This window comes from Anomaloglossus baeobatrachus, chromosome 1, assembly GCF_048569485.1.
Source record: "Anomaloglossus baeobatrachus isolate aAnoBae1 chromosome 1, aAnoBae1.hap1, whole genome shotgun sequence".
Classification (NCBI taxonomy): domain Eukaryota; kingdom Metazoa; phylum Chordata; class Amphibia; order Anura; family Aromobatidae; genus Anomaloglossus; species Anomaloglossus baeobatrachus.
Window position 1 is genome coordinate 950,159,613 of NC_134353.1, and position 22,592 is coordinate 950,182,204.

Sequence of the window (22,592 nt, forward strand, 5' to 3'; positions counted from 1 at the left end):
TGTTTTTCCCCAAATTTCACATAGACTGGTACCAGGCTAGGGTTAGACCAACGGATGGCCATGGAGGTGGCACCGATCCAGTCCACTAGACGATCAGGTGGGAGGGGCAGACAGTGGAAAGTCTGAGTCTGAGAGTTGGTGACGGAGGAAGCAAGTGGGAGCACTGACAGGAGTGTGATAGTGACCTGAGGGCCCAGGCGGTTGGTTGCCAGTGGCGTACAGTGGAGTACTCCCGGAACCATGCACCAACGGGTACAGAATCCTAAGTCAGGTAAACGCTCCAGGCAGACCTGATAAAATCTGCACAGTGAGGGGCCCATCAAGGACCTCACTAACCTTGAAGCTCGGGACACAGTAGCAACGGGAGAACCAGGGACCAGGAACAGAGACCATGAGCCCACAGGGTTCACGCTACCGTCAAACGGACTAATGCCTGCTTTACACCAGACGACCTATCGTGCGATAGATCGTCGGGGTCATGGTTTTTGTGACGCACATCCGGCATCGCTTGCGACGTCGGCCTGTGTGACACCTCTCACAAACCTCTCACAAATCGTGAGTCGTGTACTGGTCGCTAGGTTTCATAAAATCGTTTATTTATACTTTGCGCCGGTTGTTCATTGTTCCCATGGCAGCACACGTCACTTCGTCTGACACCATGGGAACGATGAACATCGCTTACCTGCGTCCCGAGGCTCCTGTCAGTTATGTGGAAGGAAGGAGGTGGGCAGGATGTTTACATCCCGCTCATCTCCGCCCCTCCGCTTCTATTGGCCGGCGGCCGTGTGACGTCGCTGTGATGCTGAACATCCCTCCCACTTCAGGAAGTGGATGTTCGCCGCCCTCAGCAACATCGCCCGGGAGGTAAATACGTGTGGAGGGGGGTTAACGACTTTGTGCGCCACGGGCAATCAATTGCCCGTTACGCATAAACGACGGGGGCGGGTACGATCGATCGTGAAATTGCACAATCGGTCGTCCCGTGTAAAGCCGGCATAAGACACAGGGACCCACCAACCAAAGGCAGGTGCAAAGGTAAGAGACCAGCCGCCCTCGGGTGACCAGTTTCCAGCTTACTGTGAGTAAAGGTACTCTGCGTGTTCCGGACGCATGCGCTCGACAGGGCCATTCACTGGTATGGAGCGCACTGCGTTCGCGTGTGCTCTGTTTTGTGCCATTTTTTGCACATATACGTTTCTGCAGACGGACACCCGAACGTAGTCCGTCTGCAGAAACGTATATGTGCAAAAAATGGCACAAAACAGAGCACACGCTAACGCAGTGCGCTCCATAACAGTGAATGGCCCTGACGCGCATGCGTCCGAAAAACGCTTTGCAGAGTGGGGGAGGGGTAGTTCGGACGGATGCTCCAACGGGACCTGTGAGCGGAAGGTAAAACGCAATGTGAAAGGAGCCTTACACTGCAACCCTTTGTGTGGCCTACCTTCTTTCAACACCCAACTACATCACCTATCCTCTGGGGCCTGGCCCTGCTTGCAGAGGGCCTAACATTCAGGCTGCCACTAACACCAGCCCGAGTAGCAAGAACTGTGCAGCTGCGACACCATCCACATAGCCGCAAACCAAGAGTGGCGTCACGTATAAACTTTCATTTAAATTCCCCTGTAAACATAACCCCTTTTAAAAAGCACCCAGGGCACGGAACCGAGAAACGGCCACCAAAGTGACATTTCCCAGTTATACACTGCCAAGGACAAAGTACTGCATAACCCTGGGCGATACACAGACATTTCAAGAGTCCATCACCTCCCCGATCATATTCTCTGTTATTCCCATAGATAATGATATAATGTGATGACATCAGAGCCTCTCACCTCCCCGGTCATATCCTCTGTTATTCCCATAGATAATGATGTAATGTGATGACATCAGAGCCTCTCACCTCCCCGGTCATATCCTCTGTTATCCCCATAGATAATGATGTAATGTGATGACATCAGAGCCTCTCACCTCCCCGGTCATATCCTCTGTTATTCCCATAGATAATGATGTAATGTGATGACATCAGAGCCTCTCACCTCCCCGGTCATATCCTCTGTTATCCCCATAGATAATGATGTAATGTGATGACATCAGAGCCTCTCACCTCCCCGGTCATATCCTCTGTTATTCCCATAGATAATGATGTAATGTGATGACATCAGAGCCTCTCACCTCCCCGGTCATATCCTCTGTTATTCCCATAGATAATGATGTGATGTGATGACATCAGAACCTCTCACCTCCCCGGTCATATCCTCTGTTATCCCCATAGATAATGATGTAATGTGATGACATCAGAGCCTCTCACCTCCCCGGTCATATCCTCTGTTATTCCCATAGATAATGATGTAATGTGATGACATCAGAGCCTCACCTCCCCGGTCATATCCTCTGTTATTCCCATAGATAATGATGTGATGTGATGACATCAGAACCTCTCACCTCCTCGGTCATATCCTCTGTTATTCCCATAGATAATGATGTAATGTGATGACATCAAAGCCTCTCACCTCCCCGGTCATATCCTCTGTTATTACCATAGATAATGATGTAACGTGATGACATCAGAGCCTCTCACCTCCCCGGTCATATCCTCTGTTATCCCCATAGATAATGATGTAATGTGGTGACATCAGAACCTCTCACCTCTCCAGTAAGATGGAAGATTATCTCCAGACTCAAGTTTAAAATCTTCTCAATAATTTGGTTTTTGTCCTTATTCATCTTTCTTCGGTCAATTAGGAAAAATCTCCTATTTAGAAATGAAAACAACAGAAGATCCTTTATTGTAAAGATTATGAGATGACACCCCCATGTGTAGTGCGGGGTCTGTCGCTCTCTCTCTCCTCCATGCGTAATGCGGGGTCTGTCTCTCTCTCTCCTCCATGCGTAGTGCGGGATCTGTCGCTCTCTCCCCCACGCGTAGTGCGGGGTCTGTCGCGCTCTCTCCCCCACGCGTAGTGCGGGGTCTGTCGCGCTCTCTCCCCCACGCGTAGTGCGGGGTCTGTCGCGCTCTCTCCCCCACGCGTAGTGCGGGGTCTGTCGCGCTCTCTCCCCCACGCGTAGTGCGGGGTCTGTCGCGCTCTCTCCCCCACGCGTAGTGCGGGGTCTGTCGCGCTCTCTCCCCCACGCGTAGTGCGGGGTCTGTCGCGCTCTCTCCCCCACGCGTAGTGCGGGGTCTGTCGCGCTCTCTCCCCCATTCGTAGTGCGGGGTCTGTCGCGCTCTCTCCCCCACGCGTAGTGCGGGGTCTGTCGCGCTCTCTCCCCCACGCGTAGTGCGGGGTCTGTCGCTCTCTCTCTCCCCCACGTGTAGTGCGGGGTCTGTCGCTCTCTCTCTCCCCCATCTGTAGTGCGGGGTCTGTCGCTCTCTCTCTCCCCCACGTGTAGTGCGGGGTCTGTCGCTCTCTCTCTCCCCCACGTGTAGTGCGGGGTCTGTCGCTCTCTCTCTCCCCCACGTGTAGTGCGGGGTCTGTCGCTCTCTCTCTCCCCCACGTGTAGTGCGGGGTCTGTCGCTCTCTCTCTCCCCCACGTGTAGTGCGGGGTCTGTCGCTCTCTCTCTCCCCCACGTGTAGTGCGGGGTCTGTCGCTCTCTCTCTCTCCCACGTGTAGTGTGGGGTCTGTCGCTCTCTCTCTCCCCCACGTGTAGTGCGGGGTCTGTCGCTCTCTCTCTCCCCCACGTGTAGTGCGGGGTCTGTCGCTCTCTCTCTCCCCCACGTGTAGTGCGGGGTCTGTCGCTCTCTCTCTTCCCCACGTGTAGTGCGGGGTCTGTCGCTCTCTCTCTCCTCCACGTGTAGTGCGGGGTCTGTCGCTCTCTCTCCCTCATGTGTAGTGCGGGGTCAGTCGCTCTCTCTTCCTCATGTGTAGTGCGGGGTCTGTCGCTCTCTCTCCCTCATGTGTGGTGCGGGGTCAGTCGCTCTCTCTCCCTCATGTGTAGTGCGGGGTCAGTCGCTCTCTCTCCCTCATGTGTAGTGCGGGGTCAGTCGCTCTCTCCCCCCCATGTGTAGTGCGGGGTCAGTCGCTCTCTCTCCCTCATGTGTAGTGCGGGGTCAGTCGCTCTCTCTCCCTCATGTGTAGTGCGGGGTCAGTCGCTCTCTCTCCCTCATGTGTAGTGCGGGGTCAGTCGCTCTCTCTCCCTCATGTGTAGTGCGGGGTCAGTCGCTCTCTCTCCCTCATGTGTAGTGCGGGGTCAGTCGCTCTCTCTCCCTCATGTGTAGTGCGGGGTCAGTCGCTCTCTCTCCCTCATGTGTAGTGCGGGGTCAGTCGCTCTCTCTCCCTCATGTGTAGTGCGGGGTCAGTCGCTCTCTCTCTCCCTCATGTGTAGTGCGGGGTCTGTCGCTCTCTCTCTCCCTCATGTGTAGTGCGGGGTCTGTCGCTCTCTCTCTCCCTCATGTGTAGTGCAGGGTCTGTCGCTCTCTCTCCCCCATGTGTAGTGCGGGGTCTGTCGCTCTCTCCCCCCCATGTGTAGTGCGGGGTCTGTCGCTCTCTCCCCCATGTGTAGTGCGGGGTCTGTCGCTCTCTCTCCCTCATGTGTAGTGCGGGGTCTGTTGCTCTCTCTCCCTCATGTGTAGTGCGGGGTCTGTCGCCCTCTCCCCCCCATGTGTAGTGCGGGGTCTGTCGCTCTCTCCCCCATGTGTAGTGCGGGGTCTGTCGCGCTCTCTCCCCCATGTGTAGTGCGGGGTCTGTCGCTCTCTCTCCCTCATGTGTAGTGCGGAGTCTGTCGCTCTCTCTCCCTCATGTGTAGTGCGGGGTCTGTCGCTCTCTCCCCCATGTGTAGTGCGGGGTCTCTCTCCCCCATGTGTAGTGCGGGGTCTGTCGCTCTCTCCCCCATGTGTAGTGCGGGGTCTGTCGCTCTCTCCCCCATGTGTAGTGCGGGGTCTCTCTCCCTCATGTGTAGTGCGGGGTCTCTCTCCCTCATGTGTAGTGCGGGGTCTCTCTCCCTCATGTGTAGTGCGGGGTCTCTCTCCCTCATGTGTAGTGCGGGGTCTCTCTCCCTCATGTGTAGTGCGGGGTCTCTCCCTCATGTGTAGTGCGGGGTCTCTCCCTCATGTGTAGTGCGGGGTCTCTCCCTCATGTGTAGTGCGGGGTCTCTCCCTCATGTGTAGTGCGGGGTCTGTCGCGCTCTCTCCCTCATGTGTAGTGCGGGGTCTCTCTCCCTCATGTGTAGTGCGGGGTCTCTCTCCCTCATGTGTAGTGCGGGGTCTCTCTCCCTCATGTGTAGTGCGGGGTCTGTCGCTCTCTCTCCTCCATGTGTAGTGCGGGGTCTGTCGCTCTCTCCCTCATGTGTAGTGCGGGGTCTGTCGCTCTCTCTCCATCATGTGTAGTGCGGGGTCTCTCTCCCTCATGTGTAGTGCGGGGTCTCTCTCCCTCATGTGTAGTGCGGGGTCTGTCGCTCTCTCTCCTCCATGTGTAGTGCGGGGTCTGTCGCTCTCTCCCTCATGTGTAGTGCGGGGTCTGTCGCTCTCTCTCCATCATGTGTAGTGCGGGGTCTCTCCCTCATGTGTAGTGCGGGGTTTCCTCTCACCTTCTCCTCAGAGCCGGTGTTGCTTCTGCTCTCACAGTCGTGTGTAGATTGGAGTTGATTTCCTGAGGTAATGACGTCACCGGAAGGGGCGGGGCCTCCTCTGTGCAGTTCTTTTATTAGGAAGCAGCAGTGCAGCCCTCCTGACAGTTGGCCTCGGGCACATGCCCCGCCCCCAGATAGGTCTCTGACATCACTATAGCAGCTGAACTGTGGAGAGTGGAGGCTCCTCCAAAAATCAGCTCTAGTCCAGATGTAGGAATGTGCTCACAGGACCTGTGTGATGTCACCGTCATGTGATCAGTCACATGATCAGGAGCTGCTCCAGGGGGCTCTGCAGTGCTCAGTCTGCAGGCACTGTTGTGTGGAAGGATGGAGCGGAGCCGCGTGTGTAGCAACTACCATAGCGGGATTAATAATGTGAAAAGGAGACAGGCAGTAGTTGTGTTGCTCCAGGGAATTCTGGGAAAAAGGGAGTGGTGTCCATGACAACCAGGTGAAAAACGTCTGAGAGAGCTTTGAGGGAACAGACCAGTGGGTTAGATCAGTGTTTTTCTTGAGAAACGGTCGATATAAATACGGAGGCTGAGGACAGACAAGATTCTTTATTATCTGAAGAGAGGAGTAGAGGGACAGCACGGACTATTGTCTTCCTATCACACCTCCATTGTATGAGGCGAGTACAGGCTGCACAGTTCTAGTCACGCAGTGAAGAGGACGGGTCTGTGAGGAGAAACGCTTTGTATAGAGTTGTTGATGAGTTATCGCATGAAGAGAAGTAATGTCACGTATTGGAAAGAAGTTGAATAAAATCCCAATAGTTACCTTCACTTTTGAAGATCCGGCCCTCCCTTTACTGTACAGAAGAATAATGGTCGCCCTGTGTAAGATTTCCCTGGGATTCCAGAAGAACTCATGTTAACTATAAGCCTTCACATACTGAGGGTCGTACTTGCAACATTGGTGGCCCGTACGGGGAATCCTGAGGGAATAAGGCTGCAATTGACCTGAGGCACAGCTATTGTAATACACAGCACCACAACTCAGCTCTGCTACACCGTTTAAAGGGGACCAGCATTGTAAAAGCACAATAGCAGAATCAGCAGCTATGGATGTGGAAACAGAATCAATAGTATCAGTGAGCTGCTCCTGCAGTTGTCTTTTGAGGAATTGAGTACAGTAACATGACAAGTAAAGATGGCAGAAGAAATGATCACCAAGGCACGCAACCGCAGACATCTCTTAACAGCCATTAACAAATATATGGATGAGTTAGGAGAGAAAGAAGATGAGCACGTCATAGGGACATTCCTTCAGGAATTAACACAGTTCATAACCAGGTTGAAGATGAAGGATGCAGAGGAGTTGCCAATCACCAGGAGTAAAGGCTGCTTTACACACTGCGACATCGCTAGCGACGTCGCTGGTGATCGCACCCGCCCCCGTCGTGCGTGCGTCATGGGAAAAATCGCTGCCCGTGGTAAACAATATTGCTAGTACGCGTCACACGCACATACCTTCCTAACGACATCGCTGTGGCCGGCGAACAAACTCTTTTTATAAGGGGTCGGTTCGTGCGGCGTCACAGCAACGTTACACAGCGGGCCACCCATAGAAGCGGAAGGGTGGAGAGCAGCCACATTAACGTCACTCTCACCTCGTTGCCGGAGGACGCAGGAACGCTGTTGTTTCACACGTAGCGATGTGTGCTGCCTCAGGAACGACGAACAACCTGCATCCCAAACGAGCAGTGATACTTGGGAGAGGAACGACGTGTCAACAATCAACGATTTTTGCCGCTTTTTGGATCGTTAGTGGTCGTTCGTAGGTGTCACATGCAACGTCGTCGCTAACAACACCAGATGTGCGTCACAAATTCTGTGACCCCCAACGATATCTCGTTAGCGATGTCATTGCATGTAACGGGGCCTTTAGATACTTCTTCCACAGATAGAACTACAGGAATTGAGAGAACAATTTATCGCTTTGAGAACAGCTGCGCACAGAACCGGACTGACCATAGGGTAATTCTGGCAAATGCCAGATGGGCCGGTCCCTGTAGTGGGCCGGTGCCTGTAGTGCGCCACTGTATCTGCAGTCACCGCCGCGCTCCTCAGCAGTGTGTGCATGCTGGGCACACTAGCTGCAGCAGGACCAGGAGGCAGCGCTGCGCTGTGCCGGCCCTGCTGTGTGATAGTGTGCCCAGCATGCAGACACTGCTGAGGAGCGCAACGGTGGCGGTGACCGCAGCTTCCTCCTTCCTATTCAAATGTATTTGCGTCTTTCAGACGTGTGTGTGTGTGTGTGTGGAGGAGGGGTAATGGAGGGTGTATTGTATTGTGTGTGTATGTAGGGGTAATGGGGGTGCATTGTATTGTATGTGTGTATGTGTGTGTGTGTGTGTGTAGGGGTAATGGGAGTGCATTGTATTGTGTGTGGGGGGTAATAGAGGGTGCATTGTAGTGTGTGTGCGTGTGCGTGTGTGTGTAGGTGTAATGGGAGTGCATTGTATTGTGTGTGGGGTGAGGGGTAATGGAGGGCGCATTGTAGTGTGTGTGTGTGTGTAATAGTGCTGCTGAAGAATAAAGAGGGATGTCTTCAGAGACGAGCGGTGGGCACGAAACCTCATTATGGCGTCTGTACTGCGTGGAGACAAAAGGGACGGGACCGACTCAGAAGATGTCACCTATAAAGGTACCTGGATGTAAATGATTATATTTGATACTGCCTACGTCTTATCAGTATTGTGGTCCCTGTATGGTCCGGAGTCTGATAACAACAACTCCCAGCATCTCCTCACCATTGTTAAGGACAAGCTGGGAGATTCCGGCATCTTCCGAGCCTTCCCATTGATCTGCATTGTAAAGTACAGAGCGTTTTCCGAGTGGAAAACACCAGAATATTGGAGCAGTCTCCTCTTTTAATCATTTTGAGGTTTTAGAAACATGAAGTGGGTAAAAGATGCTCAAAATCCTGATCCTGTGCACAGCGATAGATGCAGATGTCATTCCAGGATTCTTCATAGTAGTTTCCAAAACTACTGCCCCCAAAAATGTCATTACACATTCCCTAAGTGGTATGTGTCCAAAATTATCACCAGTGACAACAGCTTCCCTGATCACCTGTCTACAGAAATAGGTCATCAGTATTAGCTCAGGGGGATGTGATTTTGTATCCCTGCCCATCAGCTATGTGACCGCAGCATTATGTGGAGAGCAGCGTCCTCTTCATTATCTGCGAGACCCAGCTCTGTAGGAAAATAGCGGCTTCACCAGGTCCTGCTACTAAGAGCAATAAATAGGCCTGAGCTGTAATACTGGATGCAGCCGTGACCGCATGTTATATGGTCGTGTTACACAATCTACAAGTGCACAAAGATATTACACATTGAACACGCGAAAAGTGGCCTGTGCACCCCCAAATGCCAGGGCTGAATGTGAGTCCCAGTCCGGCCCTGCACGTGTGTAATGTGAATGGAGCGGAGGCGCGTGTGTAATGTGAATGGAGCGGAGCCGCGTGTGTAATGTGAATGGAGCGGAGCCGCGTGTGTAATGTGAATGGAGCGGAGCCGCGTGTGTAATGTGAATGGAGCGGAGCCGCGTGTGTAATGTGAATGGAGCGGAGCCGCGTGTGTAATGTGAATGGAGCGGAGCCGCGTGTGTAATGTGAATGGAGCGGAGCCGTGTGTGTGTAATGTGAATAGAGCGGAGCCGTGTGTGTAATGTGAATGGAGCGGAGCCGCGTGTGTAATGTGAATGGAGCGGAGCCGTGTGTGTAATGTGAATGGAGCGGAGCCGTGTGTGTAATGTGAATGGAGCGGAGCCGCGTGTGTGTAATGTGAATGGAGCGGAGCCGCGTGTGTGTAATGTGAATGGAGCGGAGCTGTGTGTGTAATGTGAATGGAGCGGAGCTGTGTGTGGAATGTGCAGGAATAAGGGCAGACAGTGAGCGGCTCCTGACTACGGCTCGTTGTCTATAGTTGTCCCCCGTCGCTCTCTGCTCATAGATTGAGGTCTGCCCTGACACATGGTCAGTAGTGATGAGGGAATATATTCTGCACTATTTGTTACTCGCACTAATAGTACGGTATTTGCATTATCTGTTTCTCTTCGGCTCTTGCGATTTGAGTCCCCTCCCTCCGTGATTGTCGTTTGATTTTTAGCCACTAGACATGCTGGGATTACTCACCAATTACTGATTGTTCTCAGTGAGAGAAACAAAATTATAATCTCGTAGTTGTGATACCTTTTAATGGCTAACTAAAATAAAGTGATGTTACAAAGCAAGCTTCCGAGACTTCTCAGGTCCCTTCCTCAGGCATGGGATGACAAAATATCTGAAGAAACACAAATATATACACAAAACGGCAGAGGGATGTCAGAATAAAAGGACATTTAAATAAACAAACTTAGAGAGTGAATCCTTAATTAGCTTTGATTAGTGATGTGAGAGTTTTATTGTCCCAATATCCATATAAGAATCATCCCACATGGATATTGGGACAATAAAACGTTCACACCACTAGATAGCCATTAAGAAGGTATCACAACAAGATTATAATTTTGTTTCTCTCACTGAGAACAATCAATCATTTTACAACTGGCTAACACGGTACCAAAAGCTTTTATCTTGTAACTTGCCAATTACTGTAATGCTGTATTCATCTTTGCAACTTGCATTACTGTAATTGGCTGGTTGTATTGTGTGATTGTGTCTATTTGAGACTCGTCGACGCCATCTTAGATGCATTTTATCTGGAGTGATCGTAGGGAGTGCTGCTGTTGGAGAAGGGACGGTGTTAGTGTGGCACCCTTGAGGAGTCAGGTGCCACACTGTATTGCATCTAGTAACAGGTGCAGTGCTAACCTCGGGTTCCTGTAAGACCAGTGCCGGTAAAAAAACCCAAACAACACGAAGCAAACACACACAATCCAAGCCCTTTTTCCCCCGACTGGGTAACAGGCTAGAGATGGACCAGATGGATGGCCACCTAGGGATGGGACTTATCTAGTCCACTAGTCAGAAACTCATGAGGAGGAGGGGCCAGTTAGTTGAGTCGACATCTTGAAAGAAGTGAGACGTTGACGTTCTGACAGGAAAGTGTGAAGTGACCTGTTGGGCTCAAGGCACACGGGTGCCAGGCAGAGTACAGTGTGAGTACTCATGGGACCGAGGCACAGGCGGGGTGCAGAGCCCTAGTTCAGGAAGACGCTTCAAGCTCACCTGATAAATCTGCCCGGTGAGGGGACCATCAAGGACCTCACCGACATTAGTGTCCGGGGCACAGCAGCAAAGAGGGAACCTGGGAACGGGACAGAGGTCCAGCCCAACGGTCAAGCTGCCTGCCATACGGGCCAGGACTGCGACAACAGGAAGGAACCCCAGAACGCTTCAGGCCACAGGGACCCACCATCTAAAGATGAGTGCATGGAAGTAAAGCTCACCAGGTCACCACACCGGCACTAGGACAAAAGGAATACCGGATTACCTGAGGCCCAGATTGGTAGAGACCAGGACCAGGCGGGTTGCAGCCTCACGGAACCAGTGAGTAAAGAACAAGTTAAACCGCAGCCCCTGTTTTGTCTGAATTCGTCCTACATCTCAGCACCACCAACATTCAGCATACTGCAACCACCATCATCCTCCCCTGGAGCTTAGCTCTACTTGTGGAGAGCCATAACATCTAAGCTGCTCATTACCACCAGCCCCAGCAGTGAGAGACTTTGCAGCGGCGTCTTTCCCCATATAGCTGCATTTCGCAAGTGGCGTCACGAAAAAAAAATATTTTTATTTTCTTTTATTCCCCTTTTAAGCAACCCCAGGGTCACAGAACCGGTCATCGGCCATACCCGTGACATGTCCCCGTGATACAAAGCCCGGGACCGAGTACCCCACAAGCCCTGGGGTGCATCATTAGTGTGTGCAATGACCGGCTGGAAGATTATACAAACAGCCATTTTCAGGGCTAAATCTCAAGACCGCTGGAAGCTGAGGATAGTGCAGGGCGAGATGCTGGAGCAGGGTACAGTGTGTTTAAAAAGGCATTTATGTTTAAGATCATTGCACTCTCAGAATGTGGTTTTGCTAAATTTTATTTTGATTTTGACATATGCCGGACATATAAACAATCGTGCTGGGAATTGCGAGAAAAACAGACAACATTTCGACCCTCATGGGTCTTGTTCAAACTGTTGCTTAGAGAAAAGGGCAGTATGGTGCTCCTGCGCATGTGTCCGGCTGGTGTGGATCTAAAATAAGCCATTTATAGACTCAGTGATTCAGCGTTGCAGCTGCTGTGTCTGGCCGTAGTAATCTAGTGTGATGCCCTGGCCTATCAGGTCGTCACAAGGTATTGTGCAATCTGCCCTTCTGTGCAATATCCACCTTCTCCTTGGTTACGGGTCCCTAACCTTTGGTGTTGCCAAAACCAGCTAATCAAAATCCTAGGAACACTCTGCACCACACCCACCAGACACACCAGTGGATGGCCTGAGTGGAATAGGGTTGCCCACTTGGGGTGTTGGTTAAGGGGGGGTCAGGAGTGTCAGGAGCAGTGCAGTGTAGTGTTGGAAGTGAAGGAGAGAGGAGGTCAGGAGCTGGGTTTCTTGGAAGTACTAGGTGGCAGACGTTGATCTGGGCCTGGTAGGAGCTGGACCCCCGGTCGCAGGGGATCGTGACAATGGTCACGGAACTGTCGAGGAGGACAGCCGGCGGCCTTGTACCATCACCGGGCTGGGGCCAGGGCACGACGGAGTACGTGGACCCTAGGTCAGGGAGTAGCTTCATGCTACCTGACAATTCACCCAACGAGGACGGAGCCTTCAAGATCCGCTCTCCACCCGCTCCAAAATCGGGGTACTAGCGCAACGAGGGGCATAGGACTTTCCACTAAAACGGACAAGGAAATCCCAAGCCTGAACCCTGAGAGCAAGCTCCCTCAGTTAGCCACACTGGGGAGCGGGACCTGATTAGTTTCAGACTATAGGAGCCAAATAAGAAGAGAACAAGGTGCCAAGGCAAAGGTCACAGATCAACAGGCAACACCAGCAGAAACGGGACCCAAACGTGCTCCACCTCAGCGTCAGTGGTGTCAAGAACTTTGGTTTACTAAGTTGTCGGTGTCAGCTTTATGGACTGAGTGAGTACTCAAGTGACCCTTACCTCCCCAACGGCATGTCCCTATCACCGTCACCGAGTCCCGGGATATCCCCCCTACCCGAGGAGGAATTAAACACCTGGCTGCCCACTCCATCGCCACCGGATACTACCCAGCTGCAGCGGTGGTACTCTACCTTACCACACACCACTGGTGGCATCACAAACTCTAAATGCAACCCCCTGTAAATAACCCCCTTTAATTCGAGTGACCGCGCGACACCCGGGTCCGAAGGCCCCCCGAGCCACCACGGGTCCGGATCCGAGCAGCCCGGCTGCTGACCTGGGGGCGGCACACCTTAAAATTACCTGGCGTCGTGAACAGGATACGAGCAGGACCCACTTACCTGGGTGACGTGCGCCTTGAGGATCAAAAACCGTGAGTCAAGATCCTGTTCCCTACCAATTCCGCCATCTTCCGCCATCTTTTCACACCAAAACGCCGTCTTCTTCCCTGAAAGCACGCAAAGCTGAAGCCCCGCCTTTCGTCCTGAGCGAGAAGCCAGAACTGGAAGTTCATAGAGGGCCACAGGATCGAAAAGAGTGCTGAGTGAAAACCGAGGGGGCGTGCTAGAATGTAGCTACAGAGGAAGAGAAGCAGGGACTCCAGGAGTCTGCCATAATGTACCGCCCCGCTCTCAGCAGCCGACGCTGCTTGGATCCGGACCTTCTGTGGGTGGCTCGAGGGTCTCCGGACCCGGGGGTCTCGTGGTCGCTTCAGCTGACAAGGGGTTATAGATGGGGACGTATATGTACGGGCTGAGCCGTATCGAGTTTGTGACGCCACCCACGGTGTGTGGTGAGTTGGGACACCACCGCTGCTGTGACGGGGCACACGGGGGAGATGTTGTGCAGCAAGCTGTTAACCCCTCCGTAGGCAGGTATGGTGGCACCGGGACCCGATGGCTGTGGTGCAGGGGGGAAGATGGCGACCGCAGAGGGTGTCTGTGTACTCACTGTTGGAAATAAACACACGAGTCTCTGGTAAACCAAGGTGGTGGTGACCGGTGCTCCAGCTGACTGTATCCAGGGTCCAACACCCGGCTGGTGGTCTCTATCCTTTTCCTGCACTGTTTCTTTAGAAAAAGACTTCCCCGTATGGAACGTAGGAGTCCGCTCCCGGCTGGATGTGGCCTAAGGAGCCGTGCCCGCAGACGCTGGCCCGTGGGATCTATGGGCCTTGGCGGTGACCACTTATCCCGTATTGGTGGGCTGTTGTCTTCTATGAGGGACTTTGGGTGGGACAGGACCTATAATCCTGGCCTCAATCGGTTAATTAACCAGTTCCAGTTGATTCTGGCTTCAGGGTCCGAGTACCCCCCTTTGTGCTACGGTTTCCAGGTTGGATCCCCGTGTCGGTACCGGCAGGCTACAACCCTGACCCGGTCCACCTCGGTTCCAGCAAGCCGCCTTCCCGTCTCCTGCTGACGGAGACCACCGTCTGCCTCCTAGCCAATGGCACCAGGGCTCCAACCCTGGCGCCGGTAAACTTCAAGTCTCTCTCCTGCTGGGACTACACCTAGCCCCAGCTCCTCTCCACTTGAACTTCAAAACTGATCTGTTTACTTTCCCGTCCCAGGCTGTCTAAACCCCTGGGTGGGCGTGCACCAACCGCTTGGCCACACCCACTGGTGTGTCTATCTGTCCCTAGGCGGGGTGACTAGGCTTTAATGGTTGGCTGTGGCTTTAATGGTTGGTGTTTCCTGAATGTGGGAACGGTGTTGTGAAGGGGCCTATTTGTGACTACCTGGATTCTCCTGGATAGATAGTGAGGTATAGATATCAGCATGCAACCATAGCCAAATTATAACAATTGTTAAACCAAATAATTACAATATTATATATATATATATATATATATATATATATATGTATATATATATATATATATATATATATATATAGCCCACTAGGAATAGATGGAGCCACAAGAACCATGTGGAATTAACAATATGTTATAGCCATGTTCGTGGGATGGCGTAACCCTCATGTATTTACCCACACAATATTGACTCAGGTTTGATTCATCAGTCAAAAGATCCGGACATGCTAAATAAGGATAAAGTGACAAAATATGGGTTAAAAATACGAAATATACTAACACCCATGAGGGGATCCTAAAATAATGCTACATACAGGCTAAGCAGTCAGCCCAATACTGTACAATACCGTACACCAGAGAGCCCTGCAAAAGAGCATCATGAAAGGAGGGGGGTCGTCAGCAAAACCCCACGCGTATCCCTGGTAGACAGCTTCATCAGCTCATGAAAGGAGGGGGGTCGTCAGCAAACCCCATGCGTATCGCAGGTGGACAGCTTCATCAGGTCATGAAAGGAGGGGGGTCGTTAGCAAACCCCACGCGTATCCCTGGTAGACAGCTTCATCAGCTCATGAAAGGAGGGGGGTCGTCAGCAAACTCCACGCGTATCGCTGGTGGACAGCTTCATCAGGTCATGAAAGAAGGGGGGTCGTCAGCAAACCCTACGCGTATCCCTAGTAGACAGCTTCATCAGGTCACGAAAGGAGGGGGGTCGTCAGCAAACCCCACGCGTATCGCTGATGGACAGCTTTATCAGGTCATAAAAGGAGGGGGTCGTCAGTAAACCCCACCCAAACCCCAAAAATTATATGTATATACAGTGCTGGCCAAAAGTATTGGCACCCCTGCAATTCTGTCAGATAATACTCTGTTTCTTCCTGAAAATGAGTGCAATCACAAATTTTTTGGTATTATTATCTTCATTAAATTTGTCTTCAATGGAAAAAAAACAAAAAGAATTGTCATAAAGCCAAATTAGATATAATTCCACACCAAACATAAAAAAGGGGGTGGACAAACGTATTGGCACTGTTTGAAAAATCATGTGATGCTTCTCTAATTTATGTAATTAACAGCACCTGTAACTTACCTGTGGCACCTAACAGGTGTTGGCAATAACTAAATCACACTTGAAGCCAGTTGACATGGATTAAAGTTGACTCAACCTCTGTCCTGTGTCCTTGTGTGTACCACATTGAGCATGGAGAAAAGAAAGAAAACCAAAGAACTGTCTGAGGACTTGAGAATCCAAATTGTGAGGAAGCATGAGCAATCTCAAGGCTACAAGTCCATCTCCAAAGACCTGAATGTTCCTGTGTCTACGGTGCGCAGTGTCATCAAGAAGTTTAATGCCATGGCACTGTGGCTAACCTCCCTAGATGTGGAAGGAAAAGAAAAATTGACGAGAGATTTCAACGCAAGATTGTGCAAATGGTGGATAAAGAACCTCGACTAACATCCAAACAAGTTCAAGCTGCCCTGCAGTCCGAGGGTGCAACAGTGTCGTATCCGTCGGCATCTGAATGAAAAGGGACTGTATGGTAGGATACCCATGAAGACCCCACTTCTTACCCCTAAAACGTTTTGGAAGAATGTTCTCTGGTCAGATGAGACAAATGTAGAGCTTTTTGGGAAAAGGCATCAACATAGAGTTTAAAGGAAAAAAAAGAGGCATTCAAAGAAAAGAACACGGTCCCTACAGTCAAACATGGCAGAGGTTCCCTGATGATTTGGGGTTGCTTTGCTGCCTCTGGCACTGGACTGCTGGACCGTGTGCATGGCATTATGAAGGCTGAAGACTACCAACAAATTTTGCAGCATAATGTAGGGCACAATGTGAGAAAGCTGGGTCTCCCTCAGAGGTCATGGGTCTTCCAGCGGGACAATGACCCAAACACACTTCAAAAAGCACTAGAAATTGGTTTGAGAGAAAGTACTGGAGACTTCTAAAGTGGCCAGCAATGAGTCCAGACCTGAATCACATAGAACACCTGTGGAGAGATCTTAAAATGGCAGTTTGGAGAAGGCACCCTTCAAATCTCAGGGACCTGGAGCAGTTTGCCAAAGAAGAATGCTCTAAAATTTCAGCAGAGCATTGTAAGAAACTCATTGATGGTTACTGGAAGCGGTTGTTCGCAGTTATTTTGGCTAAAGGTTGTGCAACCAAGTATTACGCTGAGGTTGCCAATACTTTTGTCTGGCCCATTTTTGGAGTTTTGTGTGAAATGATCAATGATTTGATTTTTGGTTCATTCTCTTTTGTGGCTTTTCATTGCAAGCAAAATTAATGAAGATAATAATACCAAAGAATGTGTGATTGCAATCATTTTCAGGAAGAAACAGAGTATTATCTGACAGAATTGCAGGGGTGCCAATACTTTTGGCCAGCACTGTACATGTTCCCAGCCCCTTGTGTAATGTATGTGCCCCCAGTGTCACCTGTGATGTATATACAGTAGTCCCAGCATAAACTGTGATGTATATACAGCAGTCCCAGCGTCTCCTATGTGATGTATATGCCCCCAGTGTCTCCTGTGATGTATATACAGCAGTTCCAGTGTCTCCTATGTGATGTATATGCCCCCAGCGTCTCCTGTGATGTATATACAGCAGTTCCAGTGTCTCCTATGTGATGTATATGCCCCCAGTGTCTCCTGTGATGTATATACAGCAGTTCCAGTGTCTCCTATGTGATGTATATGCCTCCAGCGTCTCCTGTGATGTATATACAGTGTCTGTTATGTGATGTATATGATTTACCAATCTTATTATCACAAAGAGTTGACTGTGCTCCAGACGAAGACAAACCTGAAAAAGCAGTTGTGAGAAGAAACATGATTAGTATCGCCAAACATCACAGCCGCACCAAAGAGAAGCAGCTCCAGCCACCACAGTAGGGGTGAGTTAATTAATTATTTCACCAAATATAACAGGGTCATTTAAACATTGATAATTTTGTGCAGCCCCCGAAGGTTAGTAGAAATTTCCAAATGGCCCCCGGCAGAAAAAAGGTTCCCCACCCCTGGTGTAAGGGATAAATAGGGTATCGGATAATTAACAGTATGTAATGGCTGGGTTGGGGTGTAGCTTCACCATCATCACAAGGTGGCACAGTAATCCCATAGTTTGGTTGGGGGGAAGGAGATGAGCTCAGCAGACAGTGGAAAAAGGAGGAGGTGTAGTTTTAGGGGAGGGCACAAGTGAGAGATGAGAGGAGAGGGAGTAGTGAAGGAGACACGGCAGAGAGAGGCTGTAGAGAGACTGAGAAAAAGAGACCGGAACCTGACGTGTAGAAGGCCGCTCCTGTGGCTGGTGGACTGGTGGAAGAAGACACGGACGCAGTTTTTCTTGTTTAAAAAATTTGCAAAAATTTCTACATTTCTGTTTTTTTCTGTCAAGAAGGGGGATTGGGTGCAGAGTGTACATTAATGAGAAAAAAAATGATTTTTTTTATTTAAATGGCTGCAATAAAACAAAGAGAAAAAGATAAAGGGGTGTGAATACTTTCCGTACCCACTGTAAATATTACTGAACATATAACAATAATGCAATATTATTATTATTATTATTATTATTAACCACATTAAACACTATTGAAAAAGAGGAAAAGAAGAAAGAAATAAGCTCTATTATCCTAGGGATGGGTTTGCCTACTTTGAGGGAGCTATTTAATTATGTTTGTCCCCCACAACATGGGGGTTGTAAAATCCCCAATTTTGATAAAACATTTTATTGGGTACATACATATACAGTTAGGTCCAGAAATATTTGGACAGTGACACAATTTTCGCGAGTTGGGCTCTGCATGCCACCACATTGGATTTGAAATGAAACCTCTACAACAGAATTCAAGTGCAGATTGTAACGTTTAATTTGAAGGTTTGAACAAAAATATCTGATAGAAATTGTAGGAATTGTCACATTTCTTTACAAACACTCCACATTTTAGGAGGTCAAAAGTAATTGGACAAATAAACCAAACCCAAACAAAATATTTTTAATTTCAATATTTTGTTGCGAATCCTTTGGAGGCAATCACTGCCTTAAGTCTGGAACCCATGGACATCACCAAACGCTGGGTTTCCTCCTTCTTAATGCTTTGCCAGGCCTTTACAGCCGCAGCCTTCAGGTCTTGCTTGTTTGTGGGTCTTTCCGTCTTAAGTCTGGATTTGAGCAAGTGAAATGCATGCTCAATTGGGTTAAGATCTGGTGATTGACTTGGCCATTGCAGAATGTTCCACTTTTTTGCACTCATGAACTCCTGGGTAGCTTTGGCTGTATGCTTGGGGTCATTGTCCATCTGTACTATGAAGCGCCGTCCGATCAACTTTGCGGCATTTGGCTGAATCTGGGCTGAAAGTATATCCCGGTACACTTCAGAATTCATCCGGCTACTCTTGTCTGCTGTTATGTCATCAATAAACACAAGTGACCCAGTGCCATTGAAAGCCATGCATGCCCATGCCATCACGTTGCCTCCACCATGTTTTACAGAGGATGTGGTGTGCCTTGGATCATGTGCCGTTCCCTTTCTTCTCCAAACTTTTTTCTTCCCATCATTCTGGTACAGGTTGATCTTTGTCTCATCTGTCCATAGAATACTTTTCCAGAACTGAGCTGGCTTCATGAGGTGTTTTTCAGCAAATTTAACTCTGGCCTGTCTATTTTTGGAATTGATGAATGGTTTGCATCTAGATGTGAACCCTTTGTATTTACTTTCATGTAGTCTTCCCTTTACTGTTGAGTTAGAGACAGATACACCTACTTCACTGAGAGTGTTCTGGACTTCAGTTGATGTTGTGAACTGGTTCTTCTTCACCAAAGAAAGTATGCGCGATCATCCACCACTGTTGTCATCCGTGGATGCCCAGGCCTTTTTGAGTTCCCAAGCTCACCAGTCAATTCCTTTTTTCTCAGAATGTACCCGACTGTTGATTTTGCTACTCCAAGCATGTCTGCTATCTCTCTGATGGATTTTTTCTTTTTTTTCAGCCTCAGGATGTTCTGCTTCACCTCAATTGAGAGTTCCTTAGACCGCATGTTGTCTGGTCACAGCAACAGCTTCCAAATGCAAAACCACACACCTGTAATCAACCCCAGACCTTTTAACTACTTCATTGATTACAGGTTAACGAGGGAGACGCCTTCAGAGTTAATTGCAGCCCTTAGAGTCCCTTGTCCAATTACTTTTGGTCCCTTGAAAAAGACGAGGCTATGCATTACAGAGCTATGATTCCTAAACCCTTTCTCCGATTTGGATGTGAAAACTCTCATATTGCAGCTGGGAGTGTGCACTTTCAGCCCATATTATATATATAATTGTATTTCTGAACATGTTTTTGTAAACAGCTAAAATAACAAAACTTGTATCACTGTCCAAATATTTCTGGACCTAACTGTATATCTGCTGACATTACATATGTATTTCGGTATGCAGCTCTGGTGATTACATCTTGTAAGCCAGAGTCCCTTAGATGGACAAGAAACAGGTACAAGCGAAACATAAATAACCCATCACATGTCACTCAGGGGGATCACTCACTTGAGGGTCTTCACAGAACACAAGACACATACTGTCTGGTCTGCAGCATCTTCAAACTATGGCTTAAAGAGCTGACTGAGCTTTCCTTCAGGATCCCAGCAAAGATGGGTGAGGAAAGAAACAAACTTCTGGTGATTTAATAGAGCAATGGACTATTGTCTGCTAGAACCTCCAAACAGCAGCAGCTCTTAGAGACCTGAGAACTAGAAACGTATAGGACATGTTGCATTGCCCAGGCACCTCTTTTAGGGGGAGGGTGCCTTAAATATCTGATACCTCTCAGGCATAGGCTGAGGCACTTTAGAGCTAGAGTGTACTGGCCCTATAAAAAAAGGTGCCAGCAAGGGCCCCTAGGAGCACTCCAAGGAGGCCTGTGTGGCGTGTGCAGGCCCCGGGAGATGGTGACAGGAATCAGGGATGATGCAGCAACTGCTAAGCAGATAGGAGAGTGAGTGTGCGTGTGTCCCCACAGGAGGAGAGGAGCAGAATAGTGTGAGGGACACCGGTGAGGGTGTTACAGTAGACCTACAAATTTAGATGTGTACCGCCCCGCGCTCGGCTGCAGCTGAGCAGCTCGGATCCGGGCTTGTTTGTGAGTGGCTCGAGCGCCTCCGGACCGGGGGTCACTTCGCTCTGAAAGGGGCTGGCGCTTTGAAGGGGGGTTAGGGTTATGGCCGAGGCCGTGGTTTTTGGTTTCGTGATGCCACCCACGGGTTGTGGTGAATATGGACACCACCGCTGCTGTTCACTATGCACCCGGGGGAGGTGTTGCGCAGCAAAGGTGTTAACCCCTCTGTGAGCAGGGGTGATGGCCCCGGGACCCAATTGGTGTGTTGTGTCGGTGCTTGGCGGTGCAGGGCGATGCGTGGCCTGAGGGCACAGTTCTACTCACTATTACAGATGCACAAGAGTCTCTGGTAAACCAAGAAGATGGTGGTCGGTGCCCGCAGCCGGCTGCATCTGGTCCCCCACTTGGGTTTGTGGTCTCCGCTTTTCTCCTGCACCTTCTGTGTAGCTGTGGACAGCCCATGCTTCAGCAACGGGAGTCCTCTCCCCGGCGTTGTGTGTCGGGAGAGCCCGTTTGCCCGCAGACGCTGGCCCGTGGGATCTCTTTGCCTGAGCGGTGGCTTTTTATCCCCCTCAGTAGGCTGTTGTCTTCAGTCGGGACTTGGGTAGGAAAGGACCTAAAGTCCAGACCTCAATCAGTTAATTAACTGGGTCCACTGGTTTCTGGACCGAGTTTCAGGGTCTGATTACCCCCCTTTGTGCTCCGGTTTCCAGTCGGTTCGGCACCGGCGGGCCACTACCCTGTCCCGGTCCCTTACGGTTCCACCGAGCCGTCTTCCCAGCTCCTGCAGGCTGAGGCCACCATCTGCCTCCTAGCCAGAGGTGACTGGGCTCCAACCCAGACACCTGGTGTTAGACTGCGGCAGATCTAGGCACAGGTCTGCCTCTGCACTTGAACTTCACCACTTCACTCCTCCTCTCCTCAAACTAATCTCCCTGTTTTTCCTGCCTCAGGAGCTGTGAACTCCTCGGTGGGCGTGACCAACCGCCTGGGCACGCCCCCTGGTGTGTCCATCAAATCCTGAGGAAGGTGACTAGGGTTTTAAGGGTGGCTGATGACACCTTTTTAGGGGACGGGTGTTTGTGCAAGGGCCTACCTGTGACTACCTGGCAAGTCTAGGGCATCACAAATACATAAGTGATATTTCATTACATAAGACACTGCTAAAGAATCAAAAGACGGAACAATAGCTATTACATTTGTTATAATGCAAAAGTCACATTGGGGGAATTATTTTCATTGATGTCCAATATCTCAAAAACTAGAAGCAATTCAGCAAAAGTAATTGGATTTTTTTAATTCATCTCCCTGAAAATACACAAAATCCATTAAAAAACCTGAACAATATTTTATATAGACCTGTGTATAATACTTATGCTGCTGCGCTCCGGGTCCTTGGTGCTAATGATGCTTCTGTAGGTGACAAGAGTCCTCTACTTTTACTCCTACAAGAAAATCTGAAAATTAGTTAATGTCCATTCTGTTATTACATCCTATTATTGGGATCGGTCATCTGTGTATGCCGTGTACTAGGGATGACAGCTCTGCAGTAATTCAGCTCTGTAATGTGTACAGGCTCAGAGTGATCCAGTAAGGCTAGTTTCACACTTGCGTTGAACGATATCCGTTGCATTGCGTTGTGTGACGGATGCAACGGATGTGTTGCATTTAGTGGCACAACGGATGCAACGGATCGTACAAAACAACGGAATCAGCCTTTTTTTTTTTTTTAACACAGTTTCACCGGCGGCAGACTATTGTGAACGATTAGCTGATCGCTACCAGCGCCGGGTGATCAGCTGATCACTCAGCCGCCCAGAATGTGTGCGGGGGGCGGAGTGCGGAGTGGGGCGCTGAGGACAGGTGAGTGTGAGTGAGTGTGTGTGTGTGTATGTGTATGTGTATATATATACATGCGGAGTGGAGTGCGGGAGGGGGCGGAGCCAAGCAGGGAAGTGTCGGGCTCCCTGCACATGGGCCAGGGTAA

At 50.0% G+C, this 22,592-nt stretch overlaps 1 protein-coding gene across 1 annotated transcript in view; it reads right to left on the reverse strand.

Annotated features, from left to right (window-relative positions):
- LOC142259334 (uncharacterized) overlaps positions 1-22,592 on the reverse strand; it is a 527,893-nt gene that overhangs the window by 18,831 nt on the left and 486,470 nt on the right. Inside the window, exons 11-12 of the mRNA XM_075331821.1 lie at positions 5,525-5,634; positions 2,650-2,755 (exon numbers count right to left, since the gene is read on the reverse strand). Coding sequence (XP_075187936.1) covers positions 2,650-2,755; positions 5,525-5,634 — 216 coding nt within the window. The remainder of the gene's footprint in view (positions 1-2,649; positions 2,756-5,524; positions 5,635-22,592) is intronic.